The following is a 17,356-nucleotide window of genomic DNA, read 5'->3' on the forward strand; positions in this document are numbered from 1 at the left end:
CTGATGGACGTTAGAGATATAGGTCTATAGTTCTGCACAGCTGTTCGACGTCCCTTCTTGAAAACGGGGATGACCTGTGCCCTTTTCCAATCTTTGGAACGCTAAGCTCTTCTAGAGACCTACGGTACACCGCTGCAAGAAGGGGGGCAAGTTCCTTCGCGTACTCTGTGTAAAATCGAACTGGTATTCCATCAGGTCCAGCGGCATTTCCTCTTTTGAGCGATTTTAATTGTTTTTCTATCCCTCTGTCATCTATTTCGATATCTAACATTTTGTTATCTGTGCGACAAACTAGGGAAGGAACTACAGTGCAGTCTTCCTCTGTGAAACAGCTTTGGAAAAAGACATTTAGTATTTTGGCCTTTAGTCTGTCATCCTCTGTTTCAGTACCATTTTGGTCACAGAGTGTCTGGACATTTTGTTTTGATCCACCTACCGCTTTGACATAAGACCAAAATTTCTTACGATTTTCTGGCAAGTCAGTACATAGGACTTTACTTTCGAATTCATTGATCGCCTCTCGCATAGCCCTCCTCACACTACATTTCGCTTCTCGTAATTTTTATTTGTCTGCAAGGCTTTGGATATGTTTATGTTTGCTGTGAAGTTCCCTTTGCTTCCGTAGCAGTTTTCTAACTTGGTTGTTGTACCACGGTGGCTCTTTTCCATCTCTTGCGATCTTGCTTGGCACATACTCATCTAATGCATATTGTACGATGATTTTGAACTTAGTCTACTGATCCTCAACACTATCTATACTTGAGATAAAACTTTTGTGTTGTGTCGTCAAGTACTGTGAAATCTGCTTTTTGTCACTTTTGCTAAACAGAAAAATCTTCTTACCTTTTTTAATATTTCTATTTACGGCTGAAATCACCGATGCTGTAACCGCTTCATGATCGCTGATTGCCTATTCTGCGTTAACTTTTTCAAATAGTTCGGGTCTGTTTATCACCAGAAGGTCTGATATGTTATCACCACGAGTCGGTTCTCTGTTTAACTGCTCAAGGTACTCGTAGTTTTCAGATAAATAACTTAAAAACATTTCACTGGACTCTTTGTCCCTGCCACCCGTTATAAACTTTTGAGTCTCCCAATCTATATCTGGTAAATTAAAATCTCCACCCAAAACAATAACAAGGTCGGGAAATCTACTCAAAATATTTTCCAAATTTTCCTTCAGGTGTTCTGCCACAACAGATGCTGAGCCAGGTGTCTTATAGAGACATCCAGTTACCATGTTTGAGCCTGATTTAACCGTGACCTTCACCAAAATTATTTCACCTTTCGGATCTCCGTCAATTTCCTTCGTTGCTATTGCGCTTTTTATCGTTATAAACACGCCTCCCCCTCCACTGTCCGGCCTGTCTCTGTGGTATACATTCCAATCTGAGTTTAGAATTTCATTACTGTTTACGTCTGCTTTCAGCCAACTTTCCGTCCCTAGTACTATGTGGGCATTGTGACCGTTTATTAATGAGAGTAGTTCTGGGACCTTTCTTTGACGCTCCTGCAGTTTACTATTACCACATTAATATTGTCATTCCCTGTTGCGTTTTGCCTACTGCTACCTTGTCGCGTCTCAGGAGGCGTCTCATCGGGCCTAAAAAATCCACATGTGCACTCCACACGTACTCCGCTACCCTTGTAGCCGCTTCCTGCGTGTATTGCACGCCTGACCTATTCAGGGTGACCCTACCCAGTAAGACGGACACAGGGATTCAAGTCCTCACCTTAGAACAAATTTTAATTCATAACTTATGTCTGTATAGAAGACAACTGTCTCCAGGAAAATGTAATTCCCTTAGGAAATGTTAAAAACTATTTGGACAGCAAGTGGAACATAGCGATCAACCTGGCCATCGATTAGTGGCTTCAGCTCGGCAGGGTTTAGATGAAGAAACTTGTGGACTCTCTTCCTCGCCGAACTGAGACCATTATCAAGACTATAGACGATGTTACAAAGTGATAGTGTCATGTCTGCTGCAGAAGACAAAATTTCTAAAGACCACAAGGAGAGCTTTGCGGCTGGGGTGAACTCCGATACCTCCATCAAATCCGATGGTCCTATTCTCACACACTCGAATATTCCAGTGGGTAAAATGACTGCTCGAGACAAGTAGTAGATGTGAGTTCGAGTCCCAGTGCGGCACACAGTAACCATTTGTCAGGTGATATGCATTAGGCGCCAAGACAAAAGCCTCATTCCACACACTGCTCACACACTCCTTGCGGTTAGTGGGGTGTTAGCTGGTGAGTGGCACACGGTGTTAGGCGCGCGGCCTTACCGCACGGTCGGCCCCCCGTGACGGAGACGGCGACCACCTGCTTGGCCCACACCCGCAGCATCGTCTTGAGCAGCTCCTCCAGGTTGCGGCGCAGGGACGTCCGCCCCGCTGGCGCAGGGTCGGCTGCGCAACCACCAGCAATCAGACTTAACACCTCGGCAGTATGTTGGAGAAGTAACCACAAGTTTTCTGATTTACACAGTCACAAACTGCAGAAACTACAACTACGGCTTCGCATCGTGTTGAAGAGAATCTCAGCGCGTATAAAATAATGGTCCCACCTCGGCAGTCTGTATTCCGTCTGTAACACCATAGCTCTAATGCTGTACTGATTTATTTTGCTTTTGTTTCATTTAATGTTACATTGCTGTGCTTCTGTAAATATGTTTGTTTGAATCGATAACATGAAACTGTATATTTCTTTCTTTGTACAAATTTTGACGTCATGTTTTGGTTCAATGCAAAGTAGTGTATCTGCAATTTATATTCTTTGTCCCATTTGGAGGGAACGAAACTTACTGTATATAATTGTAATTTTGTGTGCATAATTTTTTGTAGAAATGTCTATATGTGCAAATGTTCTGTTTTATTTAATGTATTTGGTTGCTGTTATGTAAAATGCTGATCCTCACTTAGGGCTCTTAGTATTCTGTGTATAAGAGGTATAGTGGTTCCCCTCGGAAACGGAACTGTGTAGCGCGCGCAAATTGTGGTTGGCCTAGGTAGAAAAGGTGGAACGAGAGTCAGTTGGGGACGAGCCAGCAGTCGGAGACGAGCTACGAGTCCGTGCACTGCCATGTAAAAGTGTGCATATTGTGCTGATTCCGAGAGAGGCTTTTCCTGCTTCTTTCCAAAGCCTCGGATGGATGGATAAATAGCTGGAACTATCCTGGAATTTGTATCTGTCGTCGCCACCAAGAAATGACAGAGTCCAGCAATTCAGTCTGCAAATCCACTTACCAACATGCAGTTGCCACCACGTTGCGCTATCACTGTAACGTAATACTATAATGATGTACAGTGAAGGATCAGCTTAATGGAGGTGTTATTGTGCTCAAATATAAGATAATTTATATCTGAATTTATGTACCAACCTTGATTTTTCTCCTCATCATAACACCTCTCAGATTCCTTTCCGTTTGAACTAAAGTAATCACCGAGTGTCCCTACTGAAAGAACTTTTATGACCAATGTTATGCTAATTAATGCCTCTTGAACTTAGTAAAAAGAAAGTTAAAGTTAATGTGGCAAGAGAGTGAGTTAAAGTAAATGCTGTTTGCTGAAAATAATTTTCCTATTAAAACTGCTTATTAAAGTGCTGTCGCCAACTGCAAAATTAAAAGTTCTTAAGACTGAGGCTTCTAAAGTTTTGCTTAGCTAATGATCACCTTGATATCTGTAGAAAATTCTAAAAGGTGAGTCAGTTTCTTGCAATTTTGTTAACATTGTGTTTCGATGTAGTAAAAGTGAGAGAGCTGCAGTTGTGAAATGTTATACACTCTTGTTCGCTAAGTGTTTGTCTCTCTTGTGTGCATATTAACAGTATAAAGACCACTCAGTTTGTGTAAGCCCTGAAAGTGATAGTGTTTTTCTGTACCTGTTATAATTTTGCAAATAGTTTGTGCTGCTCCAACGGTTAGTTTCCATCTTACCGTAAACATATGAGTGTGTCAGAGTTCATTGCACTCGCGTGTGGCCAAGTATAGGTCGTGTTTATCCGTTAAAATTACTAATAACTATTTTCTTCAATGAGAATGTTAATCATTCTTTTGCCTAGTTAGGCTGGCGACCGTTTTCCATTATCAGTTAAACAGTGCAGATAGGCAAAATTTTGTTTGTTACTGTTCAAACATTTACGTAATTCTGACTTTCACTTCCGATAAGTCACCTCCATTAGGAATAACACGGTCAACACAACAAAAATTCCTCTCAGAGGGTAACACTACTCTGTTGCTTTATACCATAATTACTATAGCAAAATAATTCTGTTTTGCAAACTGACTCCTACTTTAAGGTTATGGTGTAGCAGTAGCAGACAGGGAGTGTTATACGTGGCTTTTCCGTGACAGGACTATTTGTTCTGTTGGGGACATACTACGTAATAAACCAAATTTGGTACTTCATAGTATAAGCTACGTAAATAACGTGGTTGTAGTGTTATACGTCAAACAGTAAACAGCCGAAGTAGAGTCATTATTCCTGTGGCCTCGCAGAGTGGAACCTTTCAACCTCAGACTGTGTCCAGAAACAAGGGAATCCTCCAGAGAAACGACGCTTGGTGCTGGAAATGGCAATTGAATCTCAATATAGACAAATGTAGCGTGCTGCGAATACAGAGAAAGAAAGATCATTTATCATTTAGCTACAATATAGCAGGTCAGCAATTAGAAGCAGTTAATTCCATAAATTGTCTGGGAGTAGGCATTAGGAGTGATTTAAAATGGAATGATCATATAAAGTTGATCGTCGGTAAAGCAGATGCAAGATTGAGATTCATTGGAAGAATGGTAAGGAAATGCAATCCGAAAACGAAGGAAGTACGTTACAGTACACTTGCTCGCCCACTGCTTGAATATTGCTCACCAGTGTGGGATCCGTACCAGATAGGGTTGATAGGCCGGCCATTGTGGCCGAGCGGTTCTAGGCGCTACAGTCTGGAGCCGCGTGACCGCTACGGTCGCAGGTTCGAATCCTGCCTGGGGCATGGATGTATGTGATGTCCTTAGGTTAGTTAGGTTTAAGTAATTCTAAGTTCTAGGGGACTGATGACCTCAGATGTTAAGTCCCATAGTGCTTAGAGCTATTTTTTAGGATTGATAGAAGAGATAGGGAAGATCCAACGGAGAGCAGCGCGATTCGTTACAGGATCATTTAGCAATCGCGAAAGCGTTACGGAGATGATAGATAAACTCCAGTAGAAGACTCTGCAGGAGAGTAAGGGCTTTTGTTGAAGTTTTGAGAACATACCTTCACCGATGTCAAGCAGTATATCTCGCGAAGAGACCATGAGGATAAATTCAGAGAGATTATTGCCCACACAGAGGCACACCGACAATCCTTCTTTCCACGAGTAATACAGACTGGAATAGAAGGGAGAACCGATAGAGGTACTCAAAGTATCCTTCGCCACACGCCGTCAGGTGGCTTGCGGAGTATGGATGTAGATGTAGATGTAGATTGGCAGTTGACTCTCAGCATGAACAAGTGTAACGTATTGCGAATAAATAAGACAGAAAACCGTTGTTGTATGATTACACAGTTTTATGATGGTGATGGAAAAACCGACTGCTGTTAACAACCGTTTGGTCAGTCGATTGTTTTTCGTTCAGCCGATTTTTTCAGTCGAATGAAAATAGTCTCCAGCTAGACAGGTGTGTGAATGTTTTCCACTCAGATTCTGGGTTTTAGTGACTTCATTTACGCACTTTTTCAGACTTTCCGGTTATACGTGGACCACGACTAGGGCTGCCAACATTTTTAGAGACAAATAATCCGACCTATTTCAAAAGGAAGCGATTAAAAAATTTTTCTAAAAATTAAATATTTTCAAAATTTATATATTTATTTACTTAAAAATGAATTTTTCGTAGTTAAGTCATTAAATATGGATTTTTGGTTGGTTTCGAAAGATTAATAACTGGAACTACATTACAAATTTACATTCACAATAATGAACACTTATTCTGGTATTTAAATTTATTGAAACTCTCTCCCTTTCCCGCTAGTTTGCATCCATCACCGGTAAAAAATGGTTCAAATGGCTCTGAGCACTATGGGACTTAACTTCTGAGGTCATCAGTCCCCTAGAACTTAGAATTACTTAAACCTAACTAACCTATGGACGTCACACACAGCGATTCCCGAGAAAGGATTCGAACCTGCGACCGTAGCGCATCACCGGTAATTTTATTTTGATAAATGCTGATGTGAGCTGAACAGAAAGGATAAGAGATAATTTATTTTTAATTGTTTGACATTATCATTTGCTTTTTAAACATTTGTAGGAAGTTCTTTTTGTGAGAAATATTCTTTTGTGAATTTTCTTTGAATTTCTTTAACTCGTATAGTTTCATAACATGAATCATCCTTACAGAGATACGATGTATTGCAATGGATGTTGAAAGGTCTCTGTTGGATTCCTTTCATGTTTAATTTCTTAAATCTGTTGTCATTTACGGCATAAATTCCTCTTCTAAATTTACTGTGGCGTTTCTGACTATCTGGGAGGAGACTGAGTAGTGGAACGTGTTACTTTTACACATAAACAAGAACGATCTGTCACACTACTACACTTTAAAACACAGTTTATATGTAATTCATGTCACACAGTCTCATACGGAACCTACATCCGCTTTCTTTTATATACTGTATGTGATAAGATACTGTCATCCCTCTTCCCTTCTGTGTGAGAGGATGAATGAGCAAATGTATTTCTAGTTGCATGCTTGAGGGTAGCAGACAAGGCTGTCTGCTAGAGAACAGTAGGACCAACGTCGGAACAGGTAGCTACGCTTTCTAAAAGCAAAGAGGTTTCTATCCTTAGTATGGTCCTGTCCGTCCGTTGTCATGTTGGTATAGGAAGCTGCCCCTCTGGCCACTTCCGTTTGTATTTGTGAGCCACCCCTCAGGAAGGGACCAGGCAGTCTGTCCGTGGCGAGCGTCTGAAGTGGTAAGATCTCCGGCTAAGCGCGTCTCTGCTAAGTCCGTAGGACAATGGATTTCTTATGTTCAGCCTAACTGAAAATTTAATCACCTTTATTTCAGGTTTAGCTCTAAAATATCTAATGTTATCTTAAATTGCAGCGCAGTGTAATTCTCGTGTGAAATTCAGAATATATTCCGGTAGTTGCTTTGTCACTACTTTGTGAGTAAAGTGGAACCACGTGTTGATCAGTAACTCTAACTAAGTTCATCAATCTTAAATCCGAATGTGCGTGAGATTATAACGTCTCGTCTTGACAATAATTTTCAATATAGCAACTTTTCTTTATGTTCAACCCACGTGGGGTGTACTGTGTGAAACCAGTACCACGTGCTTATACAATTGTTTGACCCATCAGGTTAATAGTAAGACGATAGTAACCAGTTCGAGGTTTTTCTTTTGTAAATTGCTTTTCGATCTAATTTATTTTAATTATCAAAATTATTGTGGAGTTACACTCTTTGTGTAAACCAAGTTGACCACGTGAAGCATGTGGTGTAATCATCAAAGTAGCCCTCAGCTATTCTTTTCGGGAAGATTTCACAAAGAGTTAACATGAATTCAGTATACCAGTGTGTGGTAACTACATGACGGACAGGATTGTGCTACGAACGTAACTTCTTTGGGTGAAAATTGAATCGGTTGGTAGTGGTTAATTTTATCTTGCATATGTTTCAACGTTCCTTGTGTGTTATTTTATGAATGCAGTGTTGTATGCAGTCTCCCAATCTTGGCTCCATATTTGATGTGTTCTGTAAGATTACAAACTCACATTTTCACAGTCCTAAATAAGGCACCAGCTTAGTTATGAATAGAGTTTAATATGCTGAAATTTCAATGATCAATCTTAAAATAAATTTCCAAATATAAACTGATTTCTTTCTTTTTATTTAAATTCTCTTTTTTTATATATGTATATTACCGGTTGTTGTATCACTATTAAAAGATTATAATTAATGTTAGTCTGTTTGGGAATTTGGTAAACCTAGACTAGATACCTGGTGAAACAGTTGCGCAGTAATGCACGGTTAACTTCCCCAGACAGCTCACAGCTTTTAACCCGCTTTTATTGTCTGTCAGTACCGCTTTCATAGAAAATTTAAGTAACAACCTTACAATGTATCTCGAGGATCAAATTTTATTCAGTCGTATGACTGCCATTCCCACGGTGTTGTATGTTTCGACATTCTAATCGAGTCCAGAGTTCATTATTAAGTAAACGGCTATTAATAAACATGAACGACAAACTGAACTAAAAGCTACTTACTGGCACTCAATAAAAAGCAAATATCGGACGGCAATAACAGCGACTGCAGGCGATAACCGAGTGCAGTCAACGGTAATGATTTAATAATGCCAAAACGCGATCAAATGTTTCCGCTCAGGGCCGAATGCGCCTACATATTTTGCCTGTTTTCGCTCACTTGCTCCCATAGACCACTTTCGCTCAGAATAATGAATGAAAAGTCCATCCAGCACGTAAAGCTGCAACTGACTGGATAGACTGTTTCCATTCGGTTGTTCCCACAGATTGGTTTCACTAAAAAGAAGAAATGAATAATTCAACCGATACGTAAAACCACAATCGAATGAGTCGACTATTTTTCGATGTCCGACTGCATCGCTTGTTTTCGTTCTGTTGTTACCGACACTAGTTGTCGAGCAATCACTGGAAGCACTGACATCCATTAAACTCTACGAGTAAGCGGTCGGAGCGATTTAAAGTCCGAAGACCACATAAAACCAATCGCGAGAAAAATAGATGCCAAATCGAGATTCATTGGAAGATTCGTCAGGAAGTGTAGGCCACCTACGGATGAGGTAGCTTAGAAAAACTTCTTTCGACCGTTGCTTGAGTATTGCTCATCACTGTAAGATTCTTACCAGACAGGAATCACAGGGAGATAATAAAATCTAAAGAAATGCCGCGCATTTCATCACAGTAAGCTCGGAAGTGTCACGGAGTTGCGCATACAAATACAGTGCCATACGCTACAGGCAAGGTGTTGTGCACCACAGTGTCGTTTACTGTTAAAATTAAAAGAAGGTACGATCCTAGAAGAGTCAACTAATATACTGCTTCCTTCTGTGCATATGAAGTTAAAATTACAGAGGTTCCAGCTCACCCGGAGACTTACTGTACAAGCAATCGTTCATTCGCGCACCATTCGCTACGGACAGAAACTGGAGGAAGAGACACAGGCACACAAAGTAATTTCCGTCACACATCATAATGTGGGTTATAGGGTATAAACGTAATGTCGATGTAGACTGTGACGAGGATAGCCATGTGACGATGGACTGGTACGACATACAGTATATCAAAAGAATCCGGACACCTGGCTGAAAATGACTTAGACGTTCGTGGACTCCTCCATCGGTAATACTGGAATTCAATATGGTGTTGGCCACCCTTAGCCTTGATGACAGCCTCTACTCTTGCAGGCATACGTTCAATCAGGTGCTGGAAGGTTTCTTGGGGAATGACAGCCCATTCTTCACGAGTGCTGCACTGAGGAGAGGTATCGATGATGGTCAGTGAGGCCTGGCACGAAGTCGGCGTTCCAAAACATCCCAAAGGTGTTCCATAGGATTCAGGTCAGGACTCTGTGCAGGCCAGTCCATTACAGGGATGTTATGGTCGTGTAACCACTCCACCACAGGCCATGCATTACGAACAGGTACTCCATCATGTTGAAAGGTGCAATCGCCATTCCCGAATTTCTCTTCAACAGTGGGAAGCAAGAAGGTGCTTAAAACATCAATGTATGCCTATGCTGTGATAGTGCCACGCAAAACAACATGGGGTGCAAACCCCGTCCATTAAAAACACGACCACACCATAACACCACCACCTCTGAATTTTACTGTTGGCACTACACACACTGGCAAATGACATTTTCCCATTCGCCATACCCACACCCTGCCATCGGGTCGCCACATTGTGTATTGTGATTCGTCACTCCACACAACGTTTTTCCATCGTTAAATCGTCCACTGTTTACGCTCCTTACACCAAGCAAGGCGTCATTTGGCATTTACCGGCGTGTTGTGTGGCTTATGAGCAGCCGCTCGGCCATGAAATCCAACTTTTCTCACCTCCCGCCTAACTGTCATAGTACTTGCGGTGGATCGTGATGCAGTTTGGAATACCTGTGTGATAGTCTGGATAGATGTCTGCCTATTACACATTACGACGTTCTTCAACTGTCGGCGGTCTCTTGTCAGTCAACAGACGAGGTCGGCCTGTACGCTTTTGTGCTGTACGTGTCACTTCACGTTTCCACTTCACTATTATATCGGAAACAGTGGTCCTAGGGATGTTTAGGAATGTGGAAATCTCTCGTACAGACTTATGACACAAGTGGCACACAATCACTTGACCACGTTCAAAGTCCGTGAGTTCTGCGGAGCAGCCAATTCTGCTCTCTCACGATGTCTAATGGCTACTGAGGTCGCTGATACTGAGTACCTGGCAGTAGTTGGCAGCACAATGCACCTAATATGAAAAACGTATCTTTCTGGGGTGTCCGGATACTTTTGATCACATAGTGTATATACATTGCTGCGTCATTCAGTCAGTGAAGATGCAGAAGGTGTACAGGAACCGGGTACCCCTGAAGATAATGTCAGATGCTCTTACTTGTTTTTGTAATTCGCAGCATTGCACCAGCCTTTTGTTTTCTCTTTATTTCCTTTTGCCTGCTAATAGATATCAATTTATTTTTGAAGTGTATCGAATAGATGAATGTAGGACAACAAAGGCAATCCACTTCCAAATGCTATAACAGTTTAAAGAAACTGAATGGTCTGTCCTATTATTCGGTATGAGGCGAAGAGCTGAATGCCTAAGGTTACATCAATTAAAGGTATGGGCATCCCAGCGTGACTTAAAGGGCACGCTGCGACGTCTAAGTAGATTACCTGAGCGAAGAGATGAGGGCAGCCATACTGCATTTACTGCTAAGTTCGTGTACTCAGCGAAATCAAAGTAGGGTGTGTCGCAAATTGTGAATAGACGACAACGCTTTTGCTCAGCAATCTTTGTAAAGAGATAGAAGCAAAATATTTTTGTAAATATTATCTTACGAATAGCAAGAGATTGTGTACATGGTGACAAAGAAATGCAGTAATTTTCAGTAGGATAATTTCGTTGGTGTGAGTTCACATAGTGACAAGGCTTTTAGCGTATCAATGAAACTGAAACTTTGTCATGGCTGCCAGTTTCAACGTTACACTATGTTTCAATATCTCGAACCGTCCGAAGTACAGAAAGCTTCCGACTGTTCTGGTTAATGCGAACCCGAGACTGCACACGTAACAAACACGTATAATCCAAAATACAAAAGTCTTTACCAGAAACTGCTGTTTACTGTGTTTACAAAACATACTAACTGACAAATTTGAAAGCTAACTGCACTTCATACGCCCTTCTGCCGAAAATCGATAACTTATATACGAAATTACACCTAAAACATACTGTAGATTATGTCACTTGCTTTAATTTCTCTTTCGAGAAATGATCTTCCAATTTTTTCGGTTTATGTTTCTCATTCTCTTTTCTCTGAGTGTCAAAATATTGGTACAGTCAAACGAATTTTGTACTGAATACTCTCAAAACAGATCAATGAATTTCAGTGCGTCGGTTTGTGTGGTAATGGGTAGCTCGATCCCGGTTCGTAAGCATCATAATTTAAGCACTCGCAGATGTTTTCATCATATATGTTTTCACAACTAAAAGTCAATCTCATATGATCGGTCAGACGAGCAGCAGTATCTTGCTCCTCACATAAAAGTTAGTGTATGTTCGTTTTAATCATAACAGAATATGCCAGGCTTTCTTTTTTCGAAAAGCGCCGAACTATGCACGCGTAATAGGCATACTGATAAGTAGGGGGATTGTTGGGTTAGTGACGTGCACGCCTCGTGGGATAGAAGTACGTTATGCAGGGCAGCAACGTAACAATCGAAGGTGAATGAGTGCGTCTGTGGAATACACGGCCTCTATGACTACATGAGTGGCGGCTGTGGAATACAGGATCTCACGATGAAGAGAAACGTACAGATAAAAGCCCATACTCAAAGGCGCACAGTCGCGGCAAACTCGAAAACGAGAATTTTTCCTTGATGAGGTCACTGTTGTTGGAAATTCAGCTTTCCGCGATAGTCAACACGTTTTAAAAGTATTCACCAACCAGAAAGCTAGGGTGGAACTGCTCTGTGTTTGTTAGGTACAGTATTCCACATGTCACGGCTCTCTACATCATACACACATCAAAAAGAAGTTTTGCATCACCTCGGTTCCAAGAGTTCCGAAACCTGTACAAAAAACTGGAATAGAGGTCAACATAAACATCAGTTCCGGCCTTTTTATTGCTCATGAAAACCACTCACTGCTTGTTGTACCACTATACAACGAGACCTTCAGAGGTGGTGGTCCAGATTGCTGTACACACCGATACCTCTAATACCCAGTAGCACGTCCTCTTGCATTGATGGATGCCTGTACTCGTCGTGGCATACTATCCACAAGTTAATCAAGGCACTGTTGGTCCAGATTGGACCACTCCTCAACGTCGATTCGGCGTAGATCCCTCAGAGTGGTCCATAAACAGCCCTTTTCAATCTATCCCAGGCGTGTTCGATAGGGTTCATGTCTGGAGAATATGCTTGCCATTCTAGTCGAGCGATGTCGTTATCCTGAAGGAAGTCATACACAATATGTGTACTATGGGGGCGCGAACTGGCGTCCCTGAAGACGAATGCCTCGCCATTATGCTGCCGATATGGTTGCAATATCGGTCGGAGGAGGGCTTTCACGTATCGTACAGCCGTTACGGCGGCTTCCATGATCAGCAGCGGCGTACGTCGGCCCCACATAATGCCACCCCAAAACAGCAGGGAACCGCCGCCTTTCTGCGCTCGCTGGACAGTGTGTCGTTCAGCCCGATAGGGTTGCCTCCAAACACGTCTCCGACGATTCTCTGGTTGAAGGCATATGCGGCATTCATCGGTGAAGAGAACGTTATGCCAATCCTGAGTGGTCCATTCGGCATGTTCTTGAGCCCATCTGTATCGCGCTGCATGGTGCCATGCTTGTAAAGATGGACCTCGCCATGGATGTCGAGAGTGAAGTTGCAGCCTATTGCGCACAGTTTGAGTCGTGACAAGACGTCCTGTGGCTGCACGAAAAGCATTTTTCAACATGGTGGCCTTGCTGTCAGGGTTCCTCCGAACCATAATTCGTAGGTAGCGGTCATCCACTGCAGTAGTAGCCCTTGGGAGGCCTGAGCGAGGTATGTCATCGACAGTTCCTGTCTCTCTGTATCTCCTCCATGTCATAGGCATGGTTGAACTACAGACAACACGAGCCGTGTACCTCCTTCCTGGTGTAATGACTGGAACTGATCGGCTGTAGGACCCCCACCGTCTAATAGGCACTCCTCATGCATGGTTATTTACATATTTGGGTGGGTTTAGTGACATCTCTGAACAGTCAAAGGGACTGTATCTGTGATACGATATCCACAGTCAACGTCTATCTTCAGGAGTTCTGGGAACCGGGGTAAAGCAAAACATTTTGGTGTATGCATTCACTAGGGGACCTACAATTTAATGTGTAATCGGAACCATGGAGATATAGATTGCGTTAAAGTGATCTCAAATGAAGATAAAGTCTCAGAAGTAGGATAGGACTCGCGTCCTGTGGGTACCGTACAAAAGTAATCATGCATGTAGATAGTTCGTCTATAGGTTTTGATGAGTGAAGTTGCATCAAACTACGTGACAAAAATGGCGATATCTTTCGATTGCGTTAACTTAGAAGCTTAAAAGTTTTACACCGCCAAGAAGTCGCAGACGTCAGTGTTTAACTCAAATTTTAACTTGATAGCTCTACCCGTTCGTCAGAAAAAGTCGCCTTAAAGAAAATGACAGGCAGACAGACGGACAATAAACGGTGAAAAATATTTTTATGTGATATAGTTGCAAATTACCAATTTTCGGATTTTTTCCTTTCCTTTTCCTTGGAAGCCATGCTTCTTGCCCAATTTCATGACTCTAGGTCAACTGGAAACAGCCTACGGGTTTTGATGAATGAGTTAGCGAGTATCAAAAATACGTGACATTAATGACCGTATCTTTTGAGTGCATTGACTTAAAAGCGTAAATGTTTTACCGTAGACCTCAGTAATTGACATACGGCTCGCCTGCTTAGCTGGGTGGTAACGCGCTCGCCTCCCATGCATGCGGGCCCGGGTTCGATTCCCGGCCGGGTTGGAGATTTTCTCCGCTCGCCAGCTGGGTGTTGTGTTGTCCTCATAGTCATTTCATCCTCATCACCGGCATGAAAGTCGCCCAATGTGGCGTCGACTGAAATAAGACTTGCACTTCGCGGCCCAAGTTCCCCGGATGGGGCCTCCCGGCCAACGATGCCATACGCTCTTTTCATTTCCATTGACATACGAGTAAATCTCAATTTGATAACTCTGGCCGTTCCTGAGGAAAGGGGGTCGTAATAGTCGGACAGAGAGGCGGACAACAAAGCGATCCTATAGAGGTTCCATTTTTATCGACTGAGGTATGGTATCCTAAAACGTGATTGGATGAGCGAAGGAAATATTTTATTCTGTGAAGAATATATGTTACGTTGACCATACATGACAAAACTATGTACTGGACCGGTATTCGTACCGGGATCCCTGCCTTCTACTGGCAATGTGCTACCTACGACGTTGATTTGAGTTACCCTACGTACAAAGCTTAACATCTCCAACTTCTTTATGTTACACAGATAATGATTTTTTTTAAAGTGACAACTCCAGCTGATATTTTTGAATCCGCAAAAATATAAATTTTTCGATCAGTATCCTAATTTTAACTTGTTGTTGTAGATAATTTTCTCTGTCGTATGTTCGTGCAGTATTTGAACGGTGTTTAGTTATAAATTAGAGAAATTAAACTGCAGGACTGAAGCGTTTTCCACAGCATATACATTACCCTAAAAAATCACGTGTACTACAAGACAGTGGCCATGTGATATTTGTTTTGATGATCTGGGCGATTTGGTCAAATTTTTTTGTAGATGAAAGTGACCTGTCCAAATTCTGTGTACTCTGTGTGCAGTAGGATTAAGACATAAAATACATCTCAGCAAGTCTCACGAACCGACTCAAAGCGCCAACTTGCCAATCCCTTTGGAGCTGTCAGTCAGTCCGTGAGTCATACGTGCACAGCGTGAATGGAAACGCACTTCTCGCGAGAAGTAGAGACCCGGGTTCGAATCTTTATCTGGTACATACTTCAAATTCATCATGTGTGATCAATGTTAGGATCGATATGGAATTCAAGTCAGAACCTTTGAATTTATTGTCTGATACACAACAGGCCACTGACACCTATGTTTTATAATTTCTGAAAAATTTTCAAAAGTTAAGCTTAACCGTGAGAAACATGTTGTTTCACCCATTGAGGGCTACAGTAAGGAAACTTTAATCGGTCCAAATTTATGACACAATAATAGTGGCATTTGTTTAGAAAGAAGCATTAAGCCCTTGGCCTACAATCACGAGTGAGACTCGTGGTAAGGAAGTTAGGCTATAAGCAACAAGCTCGGGCATGAAAATGGAAATGCCGTGTGGCTAGGGCCTCCCGTTGGGTAGACCGTTCGCCTCGTGCAAGTCTTTCTAGTTTTTCGCCACTTCGGTGACTTGCGTGAAGAAAGGGGATCGAATGATGATGATAAGGACACCACCCAGTCCCTGAGCGGAGAAAATCTCCGACCCATCCACGAATCGAACCCGGGCCGTTAGGTATGACATTCCGTCGCGCTGACCACTCAACTACCAAGGGCGGACAAGCACGAGAATGGCTCGCAGTTCTTCATGCGTACCACACCTAAAAAAGACGAACATGGCTCGTGGTACGTCACTCGTGGCAAAGGACAACAACACAGTTTGGAGTCGTGGTTCAACAATTCTCAATATTCTATTAAGTCAGTAATGTGAACTCCTTCGTTGCATTCACACGCCACGTGTCGGTTGTAATTTCCTAAAAGAATTAGACAGCCCATATACCAATCATGTCGGTAAAAATAATATCTATTAATGAAGACGTTAGTGGAAATGTGTTACTATTGCGGACAGTGATTCTTTAGATCCTGACGATAATGACAGTGATGTTGGCTGTATTACGTTTCCTGCACGAAACCATCCAAGACGATTAATCACTGAAGGTGACACGGATGATTAAGACACTATCAATCATGAATCACCGAAGCAATGGATTTTAAAAGAAGAAAATAACAAGCGAAAAATGTGGGAGTATACCCAGTGTCCTGGCATACTATCACCAATTTTAGAGGAGGACAACGAGGTCATTAGAGAATGAACACAAGCTCAGGTTAGAGATGGATGGGGAATGTAAGCAGCCGTGCCCTTTCGAAGGAACCTTAAGCGATTCAGGGAAACCACGGAAAACCTAAATCAGGATGGCTGCACGCGGGTTTGGACCGTCGTCCTCCCGAATGCCAGTCCAGTGTACTACCCCCGTCGGTCACGAATTTTCGACCGGTTAGGTGGAAGTGCAAGAGTGTTTGTCGTTTTATGTAGTGTTCCTCAGTGTGTTTTGGAATAATATTATCACGGAAACGATTCGGAACGCAGAAAAAAATTAACAATGAAAATACAAGAAAGAAACTTAGACATGGATCCCTGTCGGCTGTAATGGAATTATAATATACTTTGCTTTGTGCATAATGACAGCTCAAATAACAAAAATTGAAAAATACAGATGTACTGGTCTAAAAGACTCATCACAGAAACGTCGATACTCAACAAAACAGTTCCACTGAAAAGATTTTTGCAAATCACTAGGTTTCTACATTATGGAAATAACGATATGACTAACAAGATGAATACATTACACTTGCAGCTGTATTAAACTGTTTTAATAAAAAATTCAAAGAAGTATATGTAATGGAAGAGAACATCGCGATCGAAGTATCGTTAATGAAATTTAAGAGACGCACGTTTTATAAACATTTTAATTCCTCGAAGAGATCGAGATTTGGGATAAAATATTGGAAACTTTGTGGGTCAGCATAGTACTATTGGTATAATTTTAAAATATATTCAGGAAAGATAAAACAGATCGTAATTGCAATGCATCTGAAACGATTGTGATGGAGATATCAAAGTCAATACATAATAAAGGACACACTTTGTGCATGGATAATTAGTAATATTCGCCGAAATCGTTTGTAATTTTAGACGAAAATGAAACGGATGCTGTTGACACAGTACGTTTTAACTCTTAATTCACGAGGTCACAAGGTATAGTCTCTCAGACCGCGAGAAAATGTTCAGAC

The 17,356-nt window shown here is 41.8% G+C and overlaps 1 protein-coding gene across 1 annotated transcript in view; it reads right to left on the reverse strand.

Annotated features, from left to right (window-relative positions):
* LOC126235011 (uncharacterized) overlaps positions 1-17,356 on the reverse strand; it is a 473,551-nt gene that overhangs the window by 77,031 nt on the left and 379,164 nt on the right. The window contains exon 27 of the mRNA XM_049943746.1: positions 2,289-2,411. Coding sequence (XP_049799703.1) covers positions 2,289-2,411 — 123 coding nt within the window. The remainder of the gene's footprint in view (positions 1-2,288; positions 2,412-17,356) is intronic.

The sequence above is a fragment of the Schistocerca nitens genome, chromosome 2 (genome assembly GCF_023898315.1).
Source record: "Schistocerca nitens isolate TAMUIC-IGC-003100 chromosome 2, iqSchNite1.1, whole genome shotgun sequence".
NCBI lineage: Eukaryota > Metazoa > Arthropoda > Insecta > Orthoptera > Acrididae > Schistocerca > Schistocerca nitens.